Consider the following 19,105-nt stretch of genomic DNA (forward strand, 5'->3'; position numbering starts at 1 on the left):
TGTAAAACTGTATACAATAGTGTATCACACCTTAAGTTTAAGCTATTTGGATCTTTTTCCTCAGTATGTCAAGAGAAAATGTTACATGACCATAGTTCTTTTAAGAGCCTCACAAATTTGCTGCCAAAAAGCGGCTTCCATATACAATTCAGTCTAAAACAACATGCTTGAATTACACAAAACTTGACACAAACTTTTACATAACAATATATTATTAGGTTTTTTTATAATGTGTTTATATGTATTTTTTATTGTTTTGTAAGTGTTTTTATATTTTACTTTTATATTCATATTATAAAAATACCTAACTTAAGACGAAATATCTATGTCTGGTACTTGTTTTTGTTACAAAAAAATGTTTATTCAAAGAAAATAGAGTGAGTAGAGATTTTGTATGTGAAGATGCTACTCTCTCTGGTCATGTTACGTTTTATGGTGGTCAGAGCTCTAGACTAAGATTTGCTTTATTTGTTTAAATAACTGGATAAAATCTACTTTTAATATTGTATATTAAATCAGTTTACCTAGTTAAAAATATTATAATGTCTTTTTTGTCATATAAATAAATTTGAGGCATGATGAAATTATTCTGAAACTGTTCATTTTTTTTAATAACTCTTGTGTTGTGTTTTACTTCCTAAGAAATTGTGTGTTATTCATAATAAATATTGTGGTTTTTTGACAAATTACCTTCTAAGATACCAAAATTGATTTCTTTTATGAAACATTTACAGGTTGCCTGCCATTCAGAGGAACAGTATTTTAAGTTTTTATATGTTTACTTGCCCAAAACTTATAAGTAGTGAGTCATTAGTCTTTTGAATGAAATATTCCGTTATACAGAGAGTTAACCACCATCCATACTCTGTGTAGTGACTTAATAGTGACTTACTTATCTTGACATACTTATATAATAGGTTGTATGTATTGAACAACTTATTATGGGACCAATGCCGAAATCGCGATTTTTTTTTGGATGTTGTATTATAAAACAATAAGTTTAGTATTATAATGTACACTTTGTCCTGTACCACAATGTACCACAATAGCAATAAAGAGATATTGCCATGATGGGGCTGCCTCGTTTCTGCAGCGCATCAGGGATGTTCGCAGAAGCACGCGTGGACTGCTTTTATGCGACTATGCGCAAACGATGCACATCCCTGGTGCGCCGGGTGCGGGCCAGCCCCAACCCTATCCTGTGTGTGATACCGGACAGACTTCGACTGCCCGTATATGAGACACTGCTGCGAAATGAATGTTTCCAGCAGTGTATATATATTGTGATAGTTAATTAGGTACTAACATTAGGAACGTAAGTCTACTAACAAATCTGTATGAGTCCATAGTTGCTCGAAGTAAATATTTTTCATTTCATTCATTAGCAATTCGACATACTTAATAGAAAATTTATATAATCATGTCACAATAGTAGCAATATCTCCAACTCTGTTTTATAGGATCCTGGGCCTCAAAAGGAAAAAAAAATCCTCATATTTCTTTGTCCATCTGTCTGTTTTAATTATCCAAACTTATTAAACAAGTCCTGCTTAGATCAACAATATGCAGGCACCCTAAGGTAATCCCTATTTCTAGGATGAGTGAAGAAGCACCACCACCCAAGAAGCAAAGACTGGAGGATTTCACCGAAGACCTGGACACCGATAGACAGATAGATGAAGACAAGTTTGACAACTTCATCCGGCCCGAGGAGTTGGAGAGGCTGCGGGAGTTCAAGGTGCTCGATGAAGTCAAGTCTAATGATGAGGATAGTGAGGAGGAGACCGATGAGGAGGATGATGATGGTAATTACTTGATTTTTTCACATTATCTATGTATTGTTGAAAAATGTTGATCTTTTCTGACTAGAAATTAAATGTAGAAAATGAATTGAAGAGAAAGTTATTCGCCTATGCTATGATCTGTTCCTTTCTTTGGTATTAAAGAGTCCTTGAAGAATAAGGGTCAATTTTTTTTATTGTTATTCTGTTTCGTCAACTATCTAGGTGACTTTAGTAGCTTAGTTAGAAGAAATTTTTAAAACTGCCACAAAAATATATGCTTCGTAACATAAACACCGTAAAACACGGGTTTTAAGAGGGACCCAGAAGACCGTACCTACCAATAAGCTTCTTGCAGAACTTCCACTGTTTACAGGCAAATCTGAGGGCGTCCCCGAGGAAGAAATCGAGAAGATGCTGGAAGAAGACCTCCCGGAGGACTTCAAGGCTGCCCCCAAGCCCAAGGAGAAACCGTACATAACTAGGCAGAAGACTGTTTTAGAAGGTAAAGGCCTGATTTAAAGATATTACTTCAATTTAATACCAGTTTAAAAGCCCGTATAATATACAATAGAGTAAAACCATTCCTAAAGTTCACGCTCTTGAATACCTACCTACCTAGCAATATAATTACGCGCGTGCGATAGAGATAGGAACAGGCGGGTCAATGTACGAAATTCTTCGTGCTTGGCGTCCTTATTTTAACGATGTGCCGCTCGCTCGCACGCCGGAGAATCCGGAGATACACGCGGATCCGCATCCAACGTGTAGACGGCCGTAATGTTATCGTGTATTTAAAGAAACATATTGGACAAAAGTGGAAATGCAAATCGCGCACAGCTATTTCAACCCCATTTGTGTGTTGATGGAGTTGAGTTGAGTTTGTATAGTATAACCACGTATAACGTAAACCTAGCCGTTTTTATCGGACCCTATTTTTTATGCGTTGGACAGTTTTTGCAGGTTTATTTTATTTGACCCAATTTCTAATATAGTTGATCCAGCTAATGGCTATAAACAAGATTTGTTAGGTACTGCCTTCCTCTAAAGTAATTCTACAAAATTAATACAGAGCTGCTCATAAATATTGAAATGAGTCTTTAGCGGTAACCAACCCTTTTGTATTAAAGGCTATGGCTCACGAATCTTCAGTTATATTGGTTGTATAATTATTCCAACAAAATGTAGCAAGGTACGAGTAGCAACTGTAGGTAACGGTGGCGGACGAACCGAGACATGCTTGATGGATTGTTTTGGTCTTCACAACATACGTACAAGTTGCTTGGTGTTAGTTAGTATTGAATTCAACGTGACGACACGTGCGGCGTGCGCATAACGTGTGGACTACGCGTCAAAAGTATATCAATCAATCAAATCATTTATTTTCAGGCAACTAAAATGCACATAGTAGGTACCTACATATTTACCTTATAAATTTGGATTAAATTCAGTTGACCAATAGCCAAGAAATTCAAGATTAATTATCATTTCAGAAAAGGGAGTGAATCAATTCGAGGTGCTTCCCCTGGATTGGATGATGGTACGGCACTACAGCGGCATGCCGGTCTACATGCACCGCGGGACTCGCGTCTGCACGCTGGCGAAACCGTACTCGCTCGGCAAGGGCAACACCAGGGTAAGCGTAGTAATTGGATGATGGTGCGCCACTACAGCGGCATGCCGGTCTACATGCACCGCGGGACTCGCGTCTGCACGCTGGCGAAACCATACTCGCTCGGCAAGGGCAACACCAGGGTAAGCGTAGTAATTGGATGATGGTGCGCCACTACAGCGGCATGCCGGTCTACATGCACCGCGGGACTCGCGTCTACACGCTGGCGAAACCGTACTCGCTCGGCAAGGGCAACACCAGGGTAAGCGTAGTAACTGGATGGTGGTGCGGCACTACAGCGGCATGCCGGTCTACATGCACCGCGGGACTCGCGTCTGCACGCTGGCGAAACCATACTCGCTCGGCAAGGGCAACACCAGGGTAAGCGTAGTAATTGGATGATGGTGCGCCACTACAGCGGCATGCCGGTCTACATGCACCGCGGGACTCGCGTCTACACGCTGGCGAAACCGTACTCGCTCGGCAAGGGCAACACCAGGGTAAGCGTAGTAACTGGATGGTGGTGCGGCACTACAGCGGCATGCCGGTCTACATGCACCGCGGGACTCGCGTCTACACGCTGGCGAAACCGTACTCGCTCGGTAAGGGCAACACCAGGGTAAGCGTAGTAATTGGATGATGGTGCGGCACTACAGCGACATGCCGGTCTACATGCACCGCGGGACTCGCGTCTGCACGCTGGCGAACCCATATACTCGCTCGGCAAGGGCAACACCAGGGTAAGCGTAGTAATTGACCGAGCGTTAGCGAAGGTTTCCGTTTCAACTTGGTCAATAATGCTTTCGTATGTCCGGATGTTCCCTATAGGTCGCAATTCTCAACCGATTTTCAATTATTAATTTTGTCGATTTTGTATTTGGATTTAGTATTTTTACAAAATAGCGGTGCAGAGCCAGTAGTAGTAAGTCAGGGTTTGGTTGGTGGACTCAAGAGAGACATATGATGCGACGTCAGAATTTGCCTCAAAACGGAAAATCGGTAGAAATAAAAAATTAATAGCGTTTTTTTTTCAAGTTATTAGTGTTATTACTATCTACTAAAACGTTTTTTTTACGAAATAATCAGTACTTACGATTTTTATCAGTCTCAAAGTCAAAGTACTAGCGAGGGTAGTATTGTACATTCAAAATATTTTTTGTTATGTGTTTTCCGTTATATATTCAAAAAAACACCTAACTTTATCAGTAGAAAAAGGCGCGAAATTCAGATTTTCAATGGGAGATTAAACCTACGCGCCTACATATTTTTAATTTGCCGCCTCGTTCTACTGAATATGTTGTTGTGGCAGAATATATTTAAGACTAACATGCTTATTAAAAACTTTAAATTTATTTTTAGCGACACGACATCCCAATCAGCGCTATACCGTGCCTCGCGTACCGGCGCGCTTTAGAAGAGGAGGAAAAACAAAAAGAAATAGACGAAAAGATCAAAGAACAGATCGAGAGCGGCGCCTGGGCTAGAATGGGACAGAACGATCATAATAAGAATGTAACCAACAATACTAGTAATAGTAGGCAGGGATATAAAATTAGTGGAAATGATGATAGTATTCAAGACACTAATAGCCAGGATAGTAGTAAATTAGATAAACCTAGCGAAAACTTAGAAAATACACAATCAAACGAAATACGCGAAAACATACTAAGTCCTACAGAGCACTTATCAAAAGAAATACAAGAAATGAAACAGGAAATTGTAATCAAAGAAGAAATAACTGTGGAGATTGAAGATATAACCAATGAAATAAAAATGGAGTGTCCTTATAAACATAATAACGAAACAGATGAAAACGATGATAAAAATGTAGAAATTAAAATGCCTGATGAAGAAAATAAAATACCTGATGAAGAAAATGGAATACCTGATGAAGAAAATGGAATACCTGATGAAGAAAATAAAATACCTGATGAAGAAAAGAATGAGACAGTAAATGAGAATGAAAGAGATGAAACACCGCTTAACCAACAGCCCGTGGTGTTACCTGGGGGTATAGTGATGCCTCCACCGAGGGTGGAGACGGTGAATACCAGCTGGAAGACGCAGCAGTTGACGCATGAGCAAGTTAATGATTACTGCAAGAAGCTGTTTAAATTTAAAACTGTTAATATTATGCATTTTAGGTAAGTTTTTTTGGTTAAGGACAATTTATTAGTAAGATTAGTTTGTTTTGTTATTTTGTGGAGACTTTGATTTATTTTTAATTGCGGTATGGCCTGCTTTGATAGCAGATTACAAGGATCTGAGTCATCGGAAATGTTCGGTACCGAGTGGCGGATTTGCAGTCTTTGCCGCCTTAGGCCCCAGGCCCTATAGCCGCCCCTTTCACAGCACCCATCATATTTACTACGTTTTGAGTTATTTCTTGTTATCATCAGCGAATTTTTTGTCACAATTTAGTTGTAGTTGTCTGTCCTAGGGCACCATTTGTCACAATTTGCCGACCCTAATATCTTGCCGCCTTAGACCCGGGCCTACTTGGCCTTAAGGCAAATCCGCCATTGTCGGTACCTATTTATTGATCAATCAGCGAATCGAAAAGTCAGTCAGTACCAAAGTTTAACTTACAAGGTAACTGATTATCAGATTCAAGCCATTTAGGTTTAACAAAGGAAGGAAGGTAAGGTCTAACAAAGCAACATGGAAATGTTTAGAGGAAATAAGTCTTATAAGTAATCTACTTGATTGTCTCTGCTTTTTCTTAGGTTTTATTGCTTAGATTATTATACATATCGACGCTAGAAAGGATAAATTGGATAAGCGACAGAGATATTGAGTTATATACATCGTTGGAATCACCAGATTTTTCTGCATCGAATGGACTAGGTGTCGTACCCATCTGACGATTTTAGTGTCGCTTATCCAGTCGGTGATTTGGAGAATCACTGGTACATTTAAGTTACTAAACGACTTGGTTTTTAAAAAAAATTTGAAAAGTGGAGATTAGATGAAAAATTATTCGATGTAATGAACCTTAGAGTTTTTTACTTATTTGCCAGTTCAGCTTAACCTTAACTTGGATAATTTTGCATATATAATATAATTCTTCCACGTTTGTTTAGGCGGTGGGCAGACCGACGCAAATACGCCAAAGCTCGGAAGACGCTTCAATACCCCACGTTACCAGAAGGCACCAAACTTATCACCATACCCGCTCAGCCTGCCAATGGGCAAGATAATGGTAAGGAATGAACTATTTATTCATATTTTACATATTTTTATACTACATGCACCATGCTTTACCGCACTAGTGTTGTGATTAGCACTTTACGTGCTTACTTATGTAGAAAATTTAAACGGTCATATGTACTGGGAAACCTTGTACGATACAGGTGCAAATAGGTAATTTACGTCATTTTAAATTAGGGGGGGGGGGAGGGTCTGGACATCGGATGATGGTAGCATGACGTAGGAAGAAACGGGGTCATTCGATGCATGATTTTTGGATGATTTTAGGGGGGGTCAAAAATCGTCAAAAATCGATGACGTAATTTATGGACAGCCCCTATGTACAGTCAACAACAGAGCTATGAATACAGGCAAAGTGTCAAAAATATGTATACTTACAGTACTTTATTGCCTGTACATTAAGGTCGTGTATACATATTTTTGGCACTTTGCCTGTATTCATAGCTCTGTTGTTGACTGTACTATAACTACAAGGCTTCTCTCTCAAATTTTATGGAATACCATAACTTCGTATTAAGGAGTCATTCAAATTTGAACTTTATTTTGTAGGCGGTAAGGCGAGCAAGCGCGACTGGGTGATGAACATGAACGGGCGCAGTTACCTCTCCGTTTTCCATGAGTACGTGCGTCGCGCTCTGCAGAAGCAACCCGTCTACGAGTTCAAACAGCTAGGTAAGTTTTAAATGAAATACATGTCATATACATAGGAAAAAATTACCAAGGCCTCCAGTAGTGTGACTACTTGTAAGAAAATAATTTAATTTGTTCTTAGAACTAGGTAAGTTTTTGTCATTTTTAAAAATGGCTTCTGGATGTGTTTAAATGTACCCGTGAGGCCAAGTCCAGATCCTTTGCTTCTACGCTAAAATTATATAAGGAGATCTTCCCTAACTTTTTGAACAACACAGCATTTACACTCTAAGAACAAATTTAATTACTTTCTATGAAAATACGATGGGGGACGCTGGTTCGATTCCAGCTCTGGACAATGTAGGCTTTGGTATTTTTTTGGCATTTACACATTTTGGAAAAATGTCAGCGACTAAAACATCAATTAAAAATAAAACATTTTTCGGTGCCATTTAGATCCAGGATCAATTAATCAAATTTCTATAATTTATGTCTCAAACAAAACTGATTTTGGTCTCCAATCAATGTTTTACTTCATATTGTTACAGAAAATGCTTCATCACCGTACCAAGCCACAGTGTACATAGGTGGCATGCAGTACGGATCTGGGCGGGGTTCGAGCAAGCGGCAGGCGAAGTCCGCCGCCGCGAGGGCTTCCATACATATTCTGATTCCGGAAATGAGAGCTGAACTAGACGCGCCGCAATCCGACCCGGATTTCACTGTAAGAACTTTTACAATATAAGCTCCATTTCTATTCTAACATTCAAATTTAAAATGCCATGTCCCTACAACCCTGGAAGCCTGGAAATTAACCTATATTCGGGCTGACAGTTTAACCTTTTGAACGCCTCAGACGGCAATTGACGTCAACGCAAAATCGTGACGACGCCAAAGCCGGCATTGACGTCGATCGTTTTTTGATGAAAATCCACTGAAAAACATTCCACTTTTAGGTTGGCATTATTTATTCACAAAACTAAATTTTACCCCCGTGGCGTCAGTGACACGGCAAATGGATGCGCCGTTTGGCGTTCAAAAGGTTAAAAATGACAGTCGAATGTCAGTCACCAGGGAAAAATCCACACAGTTTTTTTCACATGTAAAATTACTGTTGTATACTGCAAGCAATTGGGTCCCACATTAAACCCGGGGTCGCGGCTAACCATGACGGCGTTGGCGAGATGACCTCGACGCCTTTGATAGGAACTAGTGGGAGACGGGTCAAGACCGGGATACGTGGAAAGGGAGGAGGGAGGCCTTTGCCCAGCAGTGGGACACTCTAGGCTCATAATAAATATGAAATATGATATAATAAAAAAATAAAATACTTGCATACAGGTTGACATCTTGGTTTTGGAGTTAATTTTTAGGGTTCCGTACCCAAAGGGTAAACACGGGACCCTATTACTAAGACTCCGTTGTCCGTCCGTCCATCAGTCCGTCTGTCACCAGGCTGTATCTCATGAACCGTGATAGCTAGACAGTTGAAATTTTCACAGATGATGTATTTCTGTTGTCCCTATAACAACAAATACTGAAAAGTACGGAACCCCCGGTGGGCGAGTGTGACTCGCACTTGTCCGGTTTTTTTTTATTCTACATCTTGGTTTCTGACTTAATTTTTCGTGATATTTTTATTAGCTTGGTTTTAGTGTTAACTTGTGTTATTTTCTACAGTTCTTCGACTACGTAGGTATAGAAGACCCGCGAATCTCGGAGTTCTGCGCGGCAACGTGCGAGCCGTCACCGCACGCTATACTTCGCACGTGTCTACTGCGGAACTTCGGCGCACAGGACCGGCATATACACACCGAGGTATGACGTATTTCATGATTACGGGAAGGAAGCAAAAAAAGTATCTAAATCTCCAATGTGCATTTGATCAAAGAAATGGGGTGATTTCATAAAATTTACTAGAAACAGCGACACTGGATCAAATATTACGAATAACATTTAATTCAAAATGGCTACGAACCAATAAGTGGAATGGGCCTCCTACAAAGAAATTGTTCAAATATTGGATTTAGAAATTGGACAAAGATATTGACCAGATGTCTCACATTTTTTTAAGCAAAATGTGAGACGCAAATACACATTGGACAATGATCTTGAAATATACCTAATACCACCCTGATAGTATCTATCAATTATTAACCCAGCTGTTTTATTTCAGATGAAAAAACTAGAATACCAAAAGATCGAGTTAACTATGCGCGTGGGCCGACATTCCGCCACCGTCGTGTGTAAAAACAAGAAGGCGGCCAAGCAGCGAGCCAGCCAGGCCATACTGCAGGTATTTAGCACCTTATGTCTCAGACAATAGAGTCGATAACACAGTGACACTCCGCCACCGTCGTGTGTAAAAACAAGAAGGCGGCCAAGCAGCGAGCCAGCCAGGCCATACTGCAGGTATTTAGCACCTTATGTCTCAGACAATAGAGTCGATAACACAGTGACACTCCGCCACCGTCGTGTGTAAAAACAAGAAGGCGGCCAAGCAGCGAGCCAGCCAGGCCATACTGCAGGTATTTAGAACCTTAAGTCTTAGGCCATAGAGTCGATAACACAGTGACACTCCGCCACCGTCGTCTGCAAGAACAAGAAGGCGGCCAAGCAGCGAGCCAGCCAGGCCATACTGCAGGTATTTAGAACCTTAAGTCTTAGGCCATAGAGTCGATAACACAGTGACACTCTGCCACCGTCGTCTGCAAGAACAAGAAGGCGGCCAAGCAGCGAGCCAGCCAGGCCATACTGCAGGTATATAGAACCTTAAGTCTTAGGCCATAGAGTCGATAACACAGTGACACTCCGCCACCGTCTGCAAGAAGAAGAAGGCGGCCAAACAGCGAGCCAGCCAGGCCATACTGCAGGTATTTAGAACCTTAAGTCTTAGGCCATAGAGTCGATAACACAGTGACACTCCGCCACCGTCTGCAAGAAGAAGAAGGCGGCCAAACAGCGAGCCAGCCAGGCTGCAGGTATTTAGACAATCTGGTGAGTGAGTGAGACAGTAATATATACATTTTTATACCACGTCGGTGGCAAACAAGCATACGACCGTCACCGTAGCCTGGACGCCTGCAACTACAGGGGTGTTACATGCGGGTTGCCGACCCTACATAGTGTTGTCCCGATCGCAAATTTTTATCTTTTAAGATTATAATGTATGTTAGTTTGTAATGTATGTGTCTATAGACCTTAGTTGCCTGATAGTAAATTTATTTTAACAGTCATTGTGAAGCTTGGCGGAATGCACGAAGGTTTGATATTGGGCTGTAGGCGCGCGCGTCAGTCGTCTTCCTCTAGACGGAGTTTAGAGCAATTATTTCATGAAACCGATGCTGCCAAAAATACAGGGGTGCGGGGGACGAGGTGAGCGAGGTCCCGTGCCGTAATTAGTCCGTTCAAAGACACGGACGTCACTCAAAGACACTTTCGACTCGAAAATGGAGTAAAACTACCGTATGCGTGGCAGAGGGGGTAGAGCTACTATGCTCAGTCTGGAGGATGTCTTGTCTGTGGTCGTCTTTGCCGATCAAAGAGTTAAATGTAGTTTTTCCGTATATACTGAAGATATACTTATCTAATTACACAGACGGGTCTACCGCGATATAATTTCATTGTTTTTACCTTAAATTCCGACGTTTCAGCTGAGTTGCACTAGCTGTGGCCACGGAAAGACGACCACACGGTCCGTGAAATTATATCGTAGACCCGTTTCTGTAATTAAATATGTGTACAAAACGCGAGAGTTTAAAGTGTTATATGAAGATATACTTGTTTACAGGCTTTACACCCTCACGTCCGTTCGTGGGGCTCGCTGCTCCGCCTGTACGGGTCGCGCTCCGTCAAGAGCTGCAAGGAGAAAAAAATCGAGGAGCAACAGATTACATTGCTGCAAGACAAGGTAAGAAAAGTAGTTTGTGTTACAAGGGATCAAAATGATATATTTCCGTCAAGGGCGTACATTGAATACTGAATGAAGCGATGGATTCTACAATAGAATCCCGTAGTAGTGAGAGATTCTATTGTAGAATCCTGAGCGTAGTGAGGGATTCAAGTGTTAACGCCCAAGACGTAATAATTTTGATACCGTGTGACACATACTGCTTTTCACATCAACTATGAGGAAATTGTTATGTTCCATAATATGTATTATTTTATTTGACCAAAAAAAATAATATGCAAGAAAGAAATAATCGTGTCCTAGAACAGAAAAGTATAACTTTGATCCCTCCTAGTAAGGAAGAAAAGTGCCACTTTGATCCCTCCTAACGGGGAAGAAAAAGCCCTTTTTCGAATAGGTGATGTGAAAAAACCATTAATAATTATTATCGTCGGTAGACCACTGATTTCAACTTTCACGATTTTTACACATTAAAATACGCGATCAATTCTCGTTTTCGTACTTAAATAATATTATTACCACACCCCGTTATCAGTGTTGCAGATTCATTGAAAACGCTAGGGTTGACACTTTACATTTAAATTTAATTCGACATGGTGTTTGAAGTTGTTAACAAAATAAACCTCTTTTCATCCGGTAATTAAAAAAGGATATATTGCTTTTCAGTCTATAATATGTCGTAACGTCATTTATGTGTCAAAACTTTAATTTATGTCGTATATGATTCGTTCTCAATATTCAGTTAAAGTCATGAATTTCCTAAATGATCACTTAGAATTTTCCCGGTTTAATACAGAGTTGATGGCGAAATTAGAAGTAACCCGAATGCGACGCGGAAATGGTTCGTGAATTTAATACCTTGTACAAATAACAGTGTAGGTATAAATTAGCTAAAATAATGTACATACATACAGTATTAATTTTCGAATAAATACTTAATTATTTCTTTTAAATCAAATTTACGGGTTTGTTCTGTTACAGATAAAAATATGATACATTTGTGCCAATGCACCATAAATTTTAAAGTAAGGTGCCTTCGGTTCTTATTAAAACATGTTGACATATACAACTATGACGATTGTTGGGATGAAGTAGTTAAAGTGTTCAGAAAATATACAACAGAATGTGAAAATGGATGGACAAAAGGGGAATTCAACTGCACGTGCAATAGGGAGACATCGAAATTAAGAAAAATGCTTATGAAAATATCACCTCAACAAATGGAACCTTTTTGGATTGAAGTAGTGAATTTGATTGAAAAGTATTTAAATTAGTTTAGTATATATATCCTTAATTAAATTGCGGTTGTAAATCCACAACATCCTTTTATTTCTCGCATAAGGGCCCTCGAGATAAACCTTATCCATCAAAGCAATTACTGGCCAGTTGTTCTTACTCACAATGTCAATCTATTTACAACATTGTCTTTTGTTGACTTGAGTGCTTAGATGGACGTCATACTTAAATCGAAATAACTATATTCTTAAAAAATATAGCGTATTTCTGTACACTAAGCATGGATAATTATCTGAAGGATAACGTAGAGTTTGAAACCCATGGGCAGACTATATTTTGTAAGGTATGTGATATAGAACTTAAACCGAAAAAGTTTATTTTGGAATCACATCTTAAAACTCGAGGTCACAATGACAAAGCCGGCAATTCTCCATCTTGCTTTGACCTGGATTTTGAAGCTGAAAATTTAGAAATTCAAGATTCCAGAGTTTTTTGTAAATCTTGTAATGTATCTTTATTTTTCTCCAAGTTCAGTGTACAAAAGCATTGTGATACATTAAAACACAGAAATATAAAGAATATGCAACCGGAATTCAATAAAGATTTGACTGAATTTTTTGTTAATTGTAATATACCCTGGAGCCAATTGGATAACCCCAAATTTAGAGAATTTATTCAAAACTGCTTGACGCATAAATATGGAAATGACATCAGCCTTCCGTGTGAGTCTACATTAAGATTAAATTACTTGCCAGTCATATATGAAGAAAAAAAAGAAAAGATAAGAATAGATTTAAAGGACTCCTACATATATTTGAGCATTGATGAGACTGAAAATCATGGAAAAAGCATCGCCAATGTCATTATAGGGAAGATGGATAACTGTGTCTCAACACCTCGAATATATGCAAGTAAAATTTTAGAAACCACAAATCATAGCACTGTGTCAGATTTAGTAGTCGAGACTCTAAAAGACCTGTGGGGTGGCAATTACGAAAATAATCTTTATAAGCTACTAATTTTAACAACGGATGCTGCCCCGTACATGATAAAGGCTGCAAAAACTCTTAAAGAGATTTTTCCAAATATGTCTCATGTAACTTGTATAGCCCACGCATTGAACAGAGTAGCTGACACGATAAGAGGTATATATCCAAATGTCAACAAATTGGTTGACAGCGTCAAAAAAGTATTTAGTAAATCGCCAAAACGACTTCAGAAACTGAAAGACATGTTTCCTTCAATTCCAAAACCTCCCCGTCCGGTCATCACAAGATGGGGTACATGGCTAGAGGCAGTTACCTATTATCAAAAATACTTTACTGAAATCAAAGACGTAATAAATGAATTCAACAGTCGAGATGCTGTTGCCATAGCAGCGGCGAAGCGAGTTTTTTGCAGTCCAAATTTAAAGCACGACATTGATTTCATAGTTGATAAATTTTGTTTCCTAACAATTGCAATAGATCAATTACAAAATTCCAAATTAACGTTAGAAGAATCTATGTGCATTGTTATTGGTGTCCAAAAAAAGTTGTCTATGTCAAACCTTCACCCCAAAGGAAAAATTGTATATACGAAGTTGAACACAGTCTTAAAAAAAAATCCCGATTTCAGTACAGTAAGAGTTATTTTAAATTTACTTAATAATGGGGAAGCTGAAATTACAAAATGCATTAACAAAAACACAGTGGAACATTATAATTACCTAAAATATTTACCAATAACATCTGTAGCTGTGGAGCGATCTTTTTCATATTTAAAATGGATATACAGTAACAGACGACAAAATTTAACGCCAGCTAATCTAGAAAAACTTTTAATAATTTATTCAGACAAGTAATGAATCACTACATAGTACATATATAAGAAAGTCACTGTAGCTGTCTGTCCGCCCCTATGTACCTATGCTTAAATCTTCAAAATGACCCAACCAATTGATGCGGCTTTTTTTTAGTAGATGGAGTGATTCGAGAAGAAGGTTTTTAAGTATAATGAATGCATAATACAGTAGAGGAACCCGTGATTTTCCCGTGCGAAACCGGGGTGGGTCGCTAGTATAATATATTAGAAGAAATAGTTTAGTTTTCTGTGTTTTTGAAAAAATAAATGTAGGTATTTTTAATGACTAATAAAATAAATTTACATTTTACCACTAATGAAAGTATACAAATGTTTTGCGTATGATATTTATTCAAGAAACAATATAATGTGATAGTAAAAAAAAATGTTTTATTTTACCTGTAAAAACATTCTTCAAGCAATAGTACACATGTTGCATTGACAATAATAATTGCATTGATAATACCTACCTATTAGGTATTTATTATTAAATAATAAATTAACAAAAGGTAAGATGATTATGTTAAAATATTTTTCTGTCAAAAATTTAAACAATATGTCACATTTACTCGACATAAATATTATGTAACAACCCTAGTACCAGATTTCAATGAATCTGCAACACTGATAACGGGGTGTGATTATTACCAACCTCTTTGCAACACAGTTAACGCATTCACTGCCAGGGGGCGTGGCCTAGGAACAAACTTATATCACGCTGAACGCACATGTGCGTTGGGGGCAGTGAATGTGTTAAGGCTCCGTCACACAGACGCGTTTTCCGGGCGGGGCGTTTATATGTAAAAGCGGCGCGCCCCGCTCACGCGCCGCCCTCAAAACGCGCCTGTGTAACGGAGCCTTTATGCAAGCCTCTGCCAATGAGCGCCTTTTATTTTTGAGTAGATTTTCTAACACATGTCAAGTTCTAAACCCGTAAAAGTTCATATTTAGGCCGTGACGTGTGCCGTCATCGCTATTGTTTTGGGGGAACTAAAAACAACGCACTTCGCATGTAAACTGTGTTTTACTATTGTCGGGCCGATTGCTCAGTCGAACAGTAATTTTAGTAGTTAACAAATATTAATAAAAACAATAACTTTGTTATTTCTGTGTTGTAGGCTCGTCATAACGAACCGAACTACGCCGTCTTAGAAAAGCTTCGCAACGAGATGAGAAAACTGAAGGAAAGGGACGAGGCCGTGGTCCCAATCGGCACTTTACTCGTCAAGGATGACCTGCCCACACATTCAGGGTCCAATCTCAACAACGTAGACCTCTAGACGTGAGGTGCACTCTATCTGGACCTGTAGGTATACACAATCGGTTCCAATCGGCACTTTACTCGTCAAGGATGACCTGCCCACACATTCTGGGTCCAATCACACAACCACACAAATCAAAGCACACAACCCAGACTTGAGGACCTTGAGGTACCCACAAAAGATACCCCGACAAGGTTCACAATGGAGGCGCACACGGGAGGCGTGACGTTCTAATAATTAAAATATACACTCGCATTACATTATTATACATTGTTTACGTAAAATGTGTATTCTTAATAGCACGACATTATACTTTGGCCTGGGAAAAATACTTGCTAAAGTAAACATCAACACCTAGCTGCTTTAAACTAAAATACAACCATTGAAGGTCAAATATTGGTAGTAAGTACCTATTCAACCATCAATTGGTATCAATATGCCTTATGTCCAATGAAGTATATTATATATACCTATACATTAGATTTAAAGAAACATATTGTAAGGTAAGGGCAACTTAAACCAGCGAATTAGAATTAGATGTAACAAATCAAAAAACATTGATAACTAATATAGAATATAACTAATATACCAGCAAGTATTAAAATATTTATAATCTCGTAAATAAACAACTAATATTATGCTTTAACACATTCAACACCAAGAACCCGACTGTCGGGTACACTGTTCGTAGCGACTACGCGCTACATACGACGAAACCGTGGCTACGCGCTACGAGCGTAACCCGTAGCACTTAGTGGTATTGAATGTGTTAAACTGCTACTAACTACGCACCAACTTTACAATTTTCTCGCTCTTAAAGGCCTGTCCAGACGGGAACAATTTTTCGCCAATCTGATTAAATTGTCTGATCAAATCGGGTGGTGTGGACGCCAATGCCAATTTGGCTCGCTGATTATGACCGATTGTGAAGAATTGCAAAAAAGGAGTGTATTGTTTTCAGCGTTCATGTTTGTATGCGAGTTTCTTTATTCCACCATAACTTGTGAATGCCTTATTAATTATGTGTAAAACTAACTACTAAGATAAATACATAAAATATAAATGCATTTGAAGCAAAACGCCCTCATTTGTGATCCTATAATTCACTGCATTAATTAGTAAAGAAAGGGATGTATTGTACTCGTATTTATGTAAGTTTTTAATATATTTAGCTAGTTCAAATATTTTGCGAAGCTAATTATTACAGAAGTTAGTTACTGGTCAATAGTATAGATTATATATTTTTAATGTTTGAAATATTTTATGAATTTTGACGACTTGTGAAATGAAGATTGAATGTATATTAAGGTAACTTATGTATATCATCTATACCTACTATAGAGATTGGCTAAAAAATACGTTGCCAAATAATTTTTAGAAATATGTTTCTGAGGGTGGTATTCCACCGTCTCTTGCAAACATTTTGTTTAATACGAGAGTGAGACGCAATGACATTGGACAAAGAAATTGGACAGATGGATGGTAGATACACGTATTTTACAAAATGTCATTAAAAATTAGAAGTGCTATCATTTAACTAAAACAACACTATATTCTCTTTTTAGGCCAGTAAAATTAGATATTAAAGCGTTTTGAGGAATTAATTCCCAGCAAGCTGGAAATCATGTTAAGACCTTCATTTGTTCCTAAATGCGTATAATCCGAGTTCGCTCCATCCCAGGAGGTGTGGATACATTTTGGGAGCCTTGGGAGATACATTTTACCTTGGATTGACAAAACCACTCGATGTAGAAGGCACCCACCATCAATTACAATGTCACTACCATGGTTGTTGTTGTGGATCAGACTCTGGTAAAAAAAAAATCGGATATTAACACGATTATACCATAACGAAAGAAATTCAAAGTAGCCATTCTTTACATTTTTTTACTACGAATTCATATTAAGGTATCTTTCGGATCCTCAGATGTCAATTTTTATCATGATTAGAGCAAAATTTTCCGTGGGACGTACCGTTTTTGAACTACCAGCAAAAAACTGTTTTTTTTTTCCACAACTGGAAACCAAGCTAACTCGGATTACACTAATTTAGAACCCAATGAAGGTATTAAGACGATTTTCAGCTTGCTGGGAATTAATTCCTGGAAAAAATCTAATTTGATTGGCCTATTTATCTTTGATACAAAACGTAAAAGTTAGTTATGCCGCACCAAAATTGTCAACGTATTTTAGGGCCACATTGTTACATTAATTTTCATAAATTCATAAATAATTAAGGCTTATTATGGCGTTCTTAAGTAACTAAATATGTAATATAACTAATACACTTAATAAAACATGTGACTAAACATAGAAATGGATGTTATTATAATAGGAATGTTTTCAATAGGATAATATTATACAAATTGTAATTTATATTAATAAGATGGCTTTAACCAGGGATCTTGTAGGCAATCATGAGATTCCTTGCAGCAGGGACCCGTTTCTCAAAGGCTTGTAACTTGTTATACAAGCGGATGTCACTTTTTGACAGCTTTTGTTAGAAACGGGACTTGTATTACAAGTTACAAGCTTTTGAGAAACGGGTGCCAGGTATCGCGCTTAAATAAAACGAGATATATATATTTTTAAATTCGATGGAATTTAGTGATAGCCTGGGCCATGTTGCATAACAAACTACAACTAATATTACAAGCGGAACTCCTTTTCTAATTTCTCTTATTAAAAAAGGAGTTCCGCTTGTAATATTAGTTGTAGTTTGTTATGCAACGTGGCCCTGATAGCTTAGTTGGTAGAGCGTTAACGGTGAGCTGACAGTAGCTGGTTCAAATGTCGCTTGGGTCAAAATATTAAACCATTACTAGAACAAAGGTTGTAATTTGGCTTATTTATTATTATTATAAACATCATAAATTTCTTAAAAGTAATATAGTTAGGTAGGTGAAAGGCAGCGTATGAGCACACATATCTAGTATGAAATGAAACATAAATAAATACATAAATTAACTTAAGTAAATAAGACACATAAGGCTTGAAATCTTGAACACGAAAAAAAAAATAGCTATAGTTGCATAATTCAGGTTTTTAATTGTACATTAGGGCTCATCCATTAATTACGCCACACGTTTAGGGGGAGGGAGGGGTCAAGAAAATGTGACATGTTGTGACATGGGGGAGGAGGATGTCACAAACTTTGTGACGTCACTTTAACTACATCTGTAAAGGGGCCCACTGATTAACAGTCCGCCCGATGGTATCTGCCTGTCAGTTGTTCGGAACTGTCAACTTTTTGTTCTAACTGATAGGCCGATTCCGTCCGCCGGACTGTTAATCAGTGGGCCCCTTGACTGAAAATGGTTTTGATCTTTTTATTCATAGTTAACAGTTAAATAACTAGTGTTTGCAAAATGTGACCAGGTGTGACAAGGAGGGGGGAGGCGTCAAAAAATCTTCAAATTCGCGTGATGTAATTAATGGACGACCCCTTACATATATATAAACATATTTCTGCAATAATTTAGATAATAATTATAAGCTTTATGTGAAATTGGTCATATTTTGAGCAACTTATTCACATTTAGTATTGAACGTTGAAAGTCTTCCTTTGTTTACGTTACTTGCTATGAATAATTATGTTTGATAAGTATTACCCCCGAATCCA

General features: G+C 38.3%; 1 protein-coding gene across 3 annotated transcripts; it reads left to right on the forward strand.

Annotated features, from left to right (window-relative positions):
• Window positions 1-1,550: 1,550 nt before the first annotated feature.
• LOC134800138 (microprocessor complex subunit DGCR8) lies at window positions 1,551-15,599 on the forward strand. 3 transcript variants are annotated; one of them, XM_063772605.1, is made up of 11 exons: window positions 1,551-1,805; window positions 2,158-2,286; window positions 3,275-3,417; window positions 4,753-5,537; window positions 6,477-6,595; window positions 7,153-7,275; window positions 7,782-7,957; window positions 8,914-9,051; window positions 9,410-9,529; window positions 11,024-11,143; window positions 15,340-15,599. In XM_063772605.1, the coding sequence occupies exons 1-11, from the start codon at window positions 1,598-1,600 to the stop codon at window positions 15,499-15,501; spliced, it is 2,223 nt and encodes a 740-aa protein (XP_063628675.1). In that variant the 5' UTR covers window positions 1,551-1,597; the 3' UTR covers window positions 15,502-15,599. The 3 variants fall into 3 exon arrangements, with proteins under 3 accessions (XP_063628675.1, XP_063628674.1, XP_063628673.1); XM_063772604.1 differs by lacking the exons at window positions 1,551-1,805; window positions 2,158-2,286; window positions 3,275-3,417 and adding an exon at window positions 3,676-3,774; XM_063772603.1 differs by lacking the exons at window positions 1,551-1,805; window positions 2,158-2,286; window positions 3,275-3,417 and adding an exon at window positions 3,793-3,893.
• Window positions 15,600-19,105: the final 3,506 nt, after the last annotated feature.

The sequence above is a fragment of the Cydia splendana genome, chromosome 19 (genome assembly GCF_910591565.1).
Source record: "Cydia splendana chromosome 19, ilCydSple1.2, whole genome shotgun sequence".
Taxonomy (NCBI): domain Eukaryota; kingdom Metazoa; phylum Arthropoda; class Insecta; order Lepidoptera; family Tortricidae; genus Cydia; species Cydia splendana.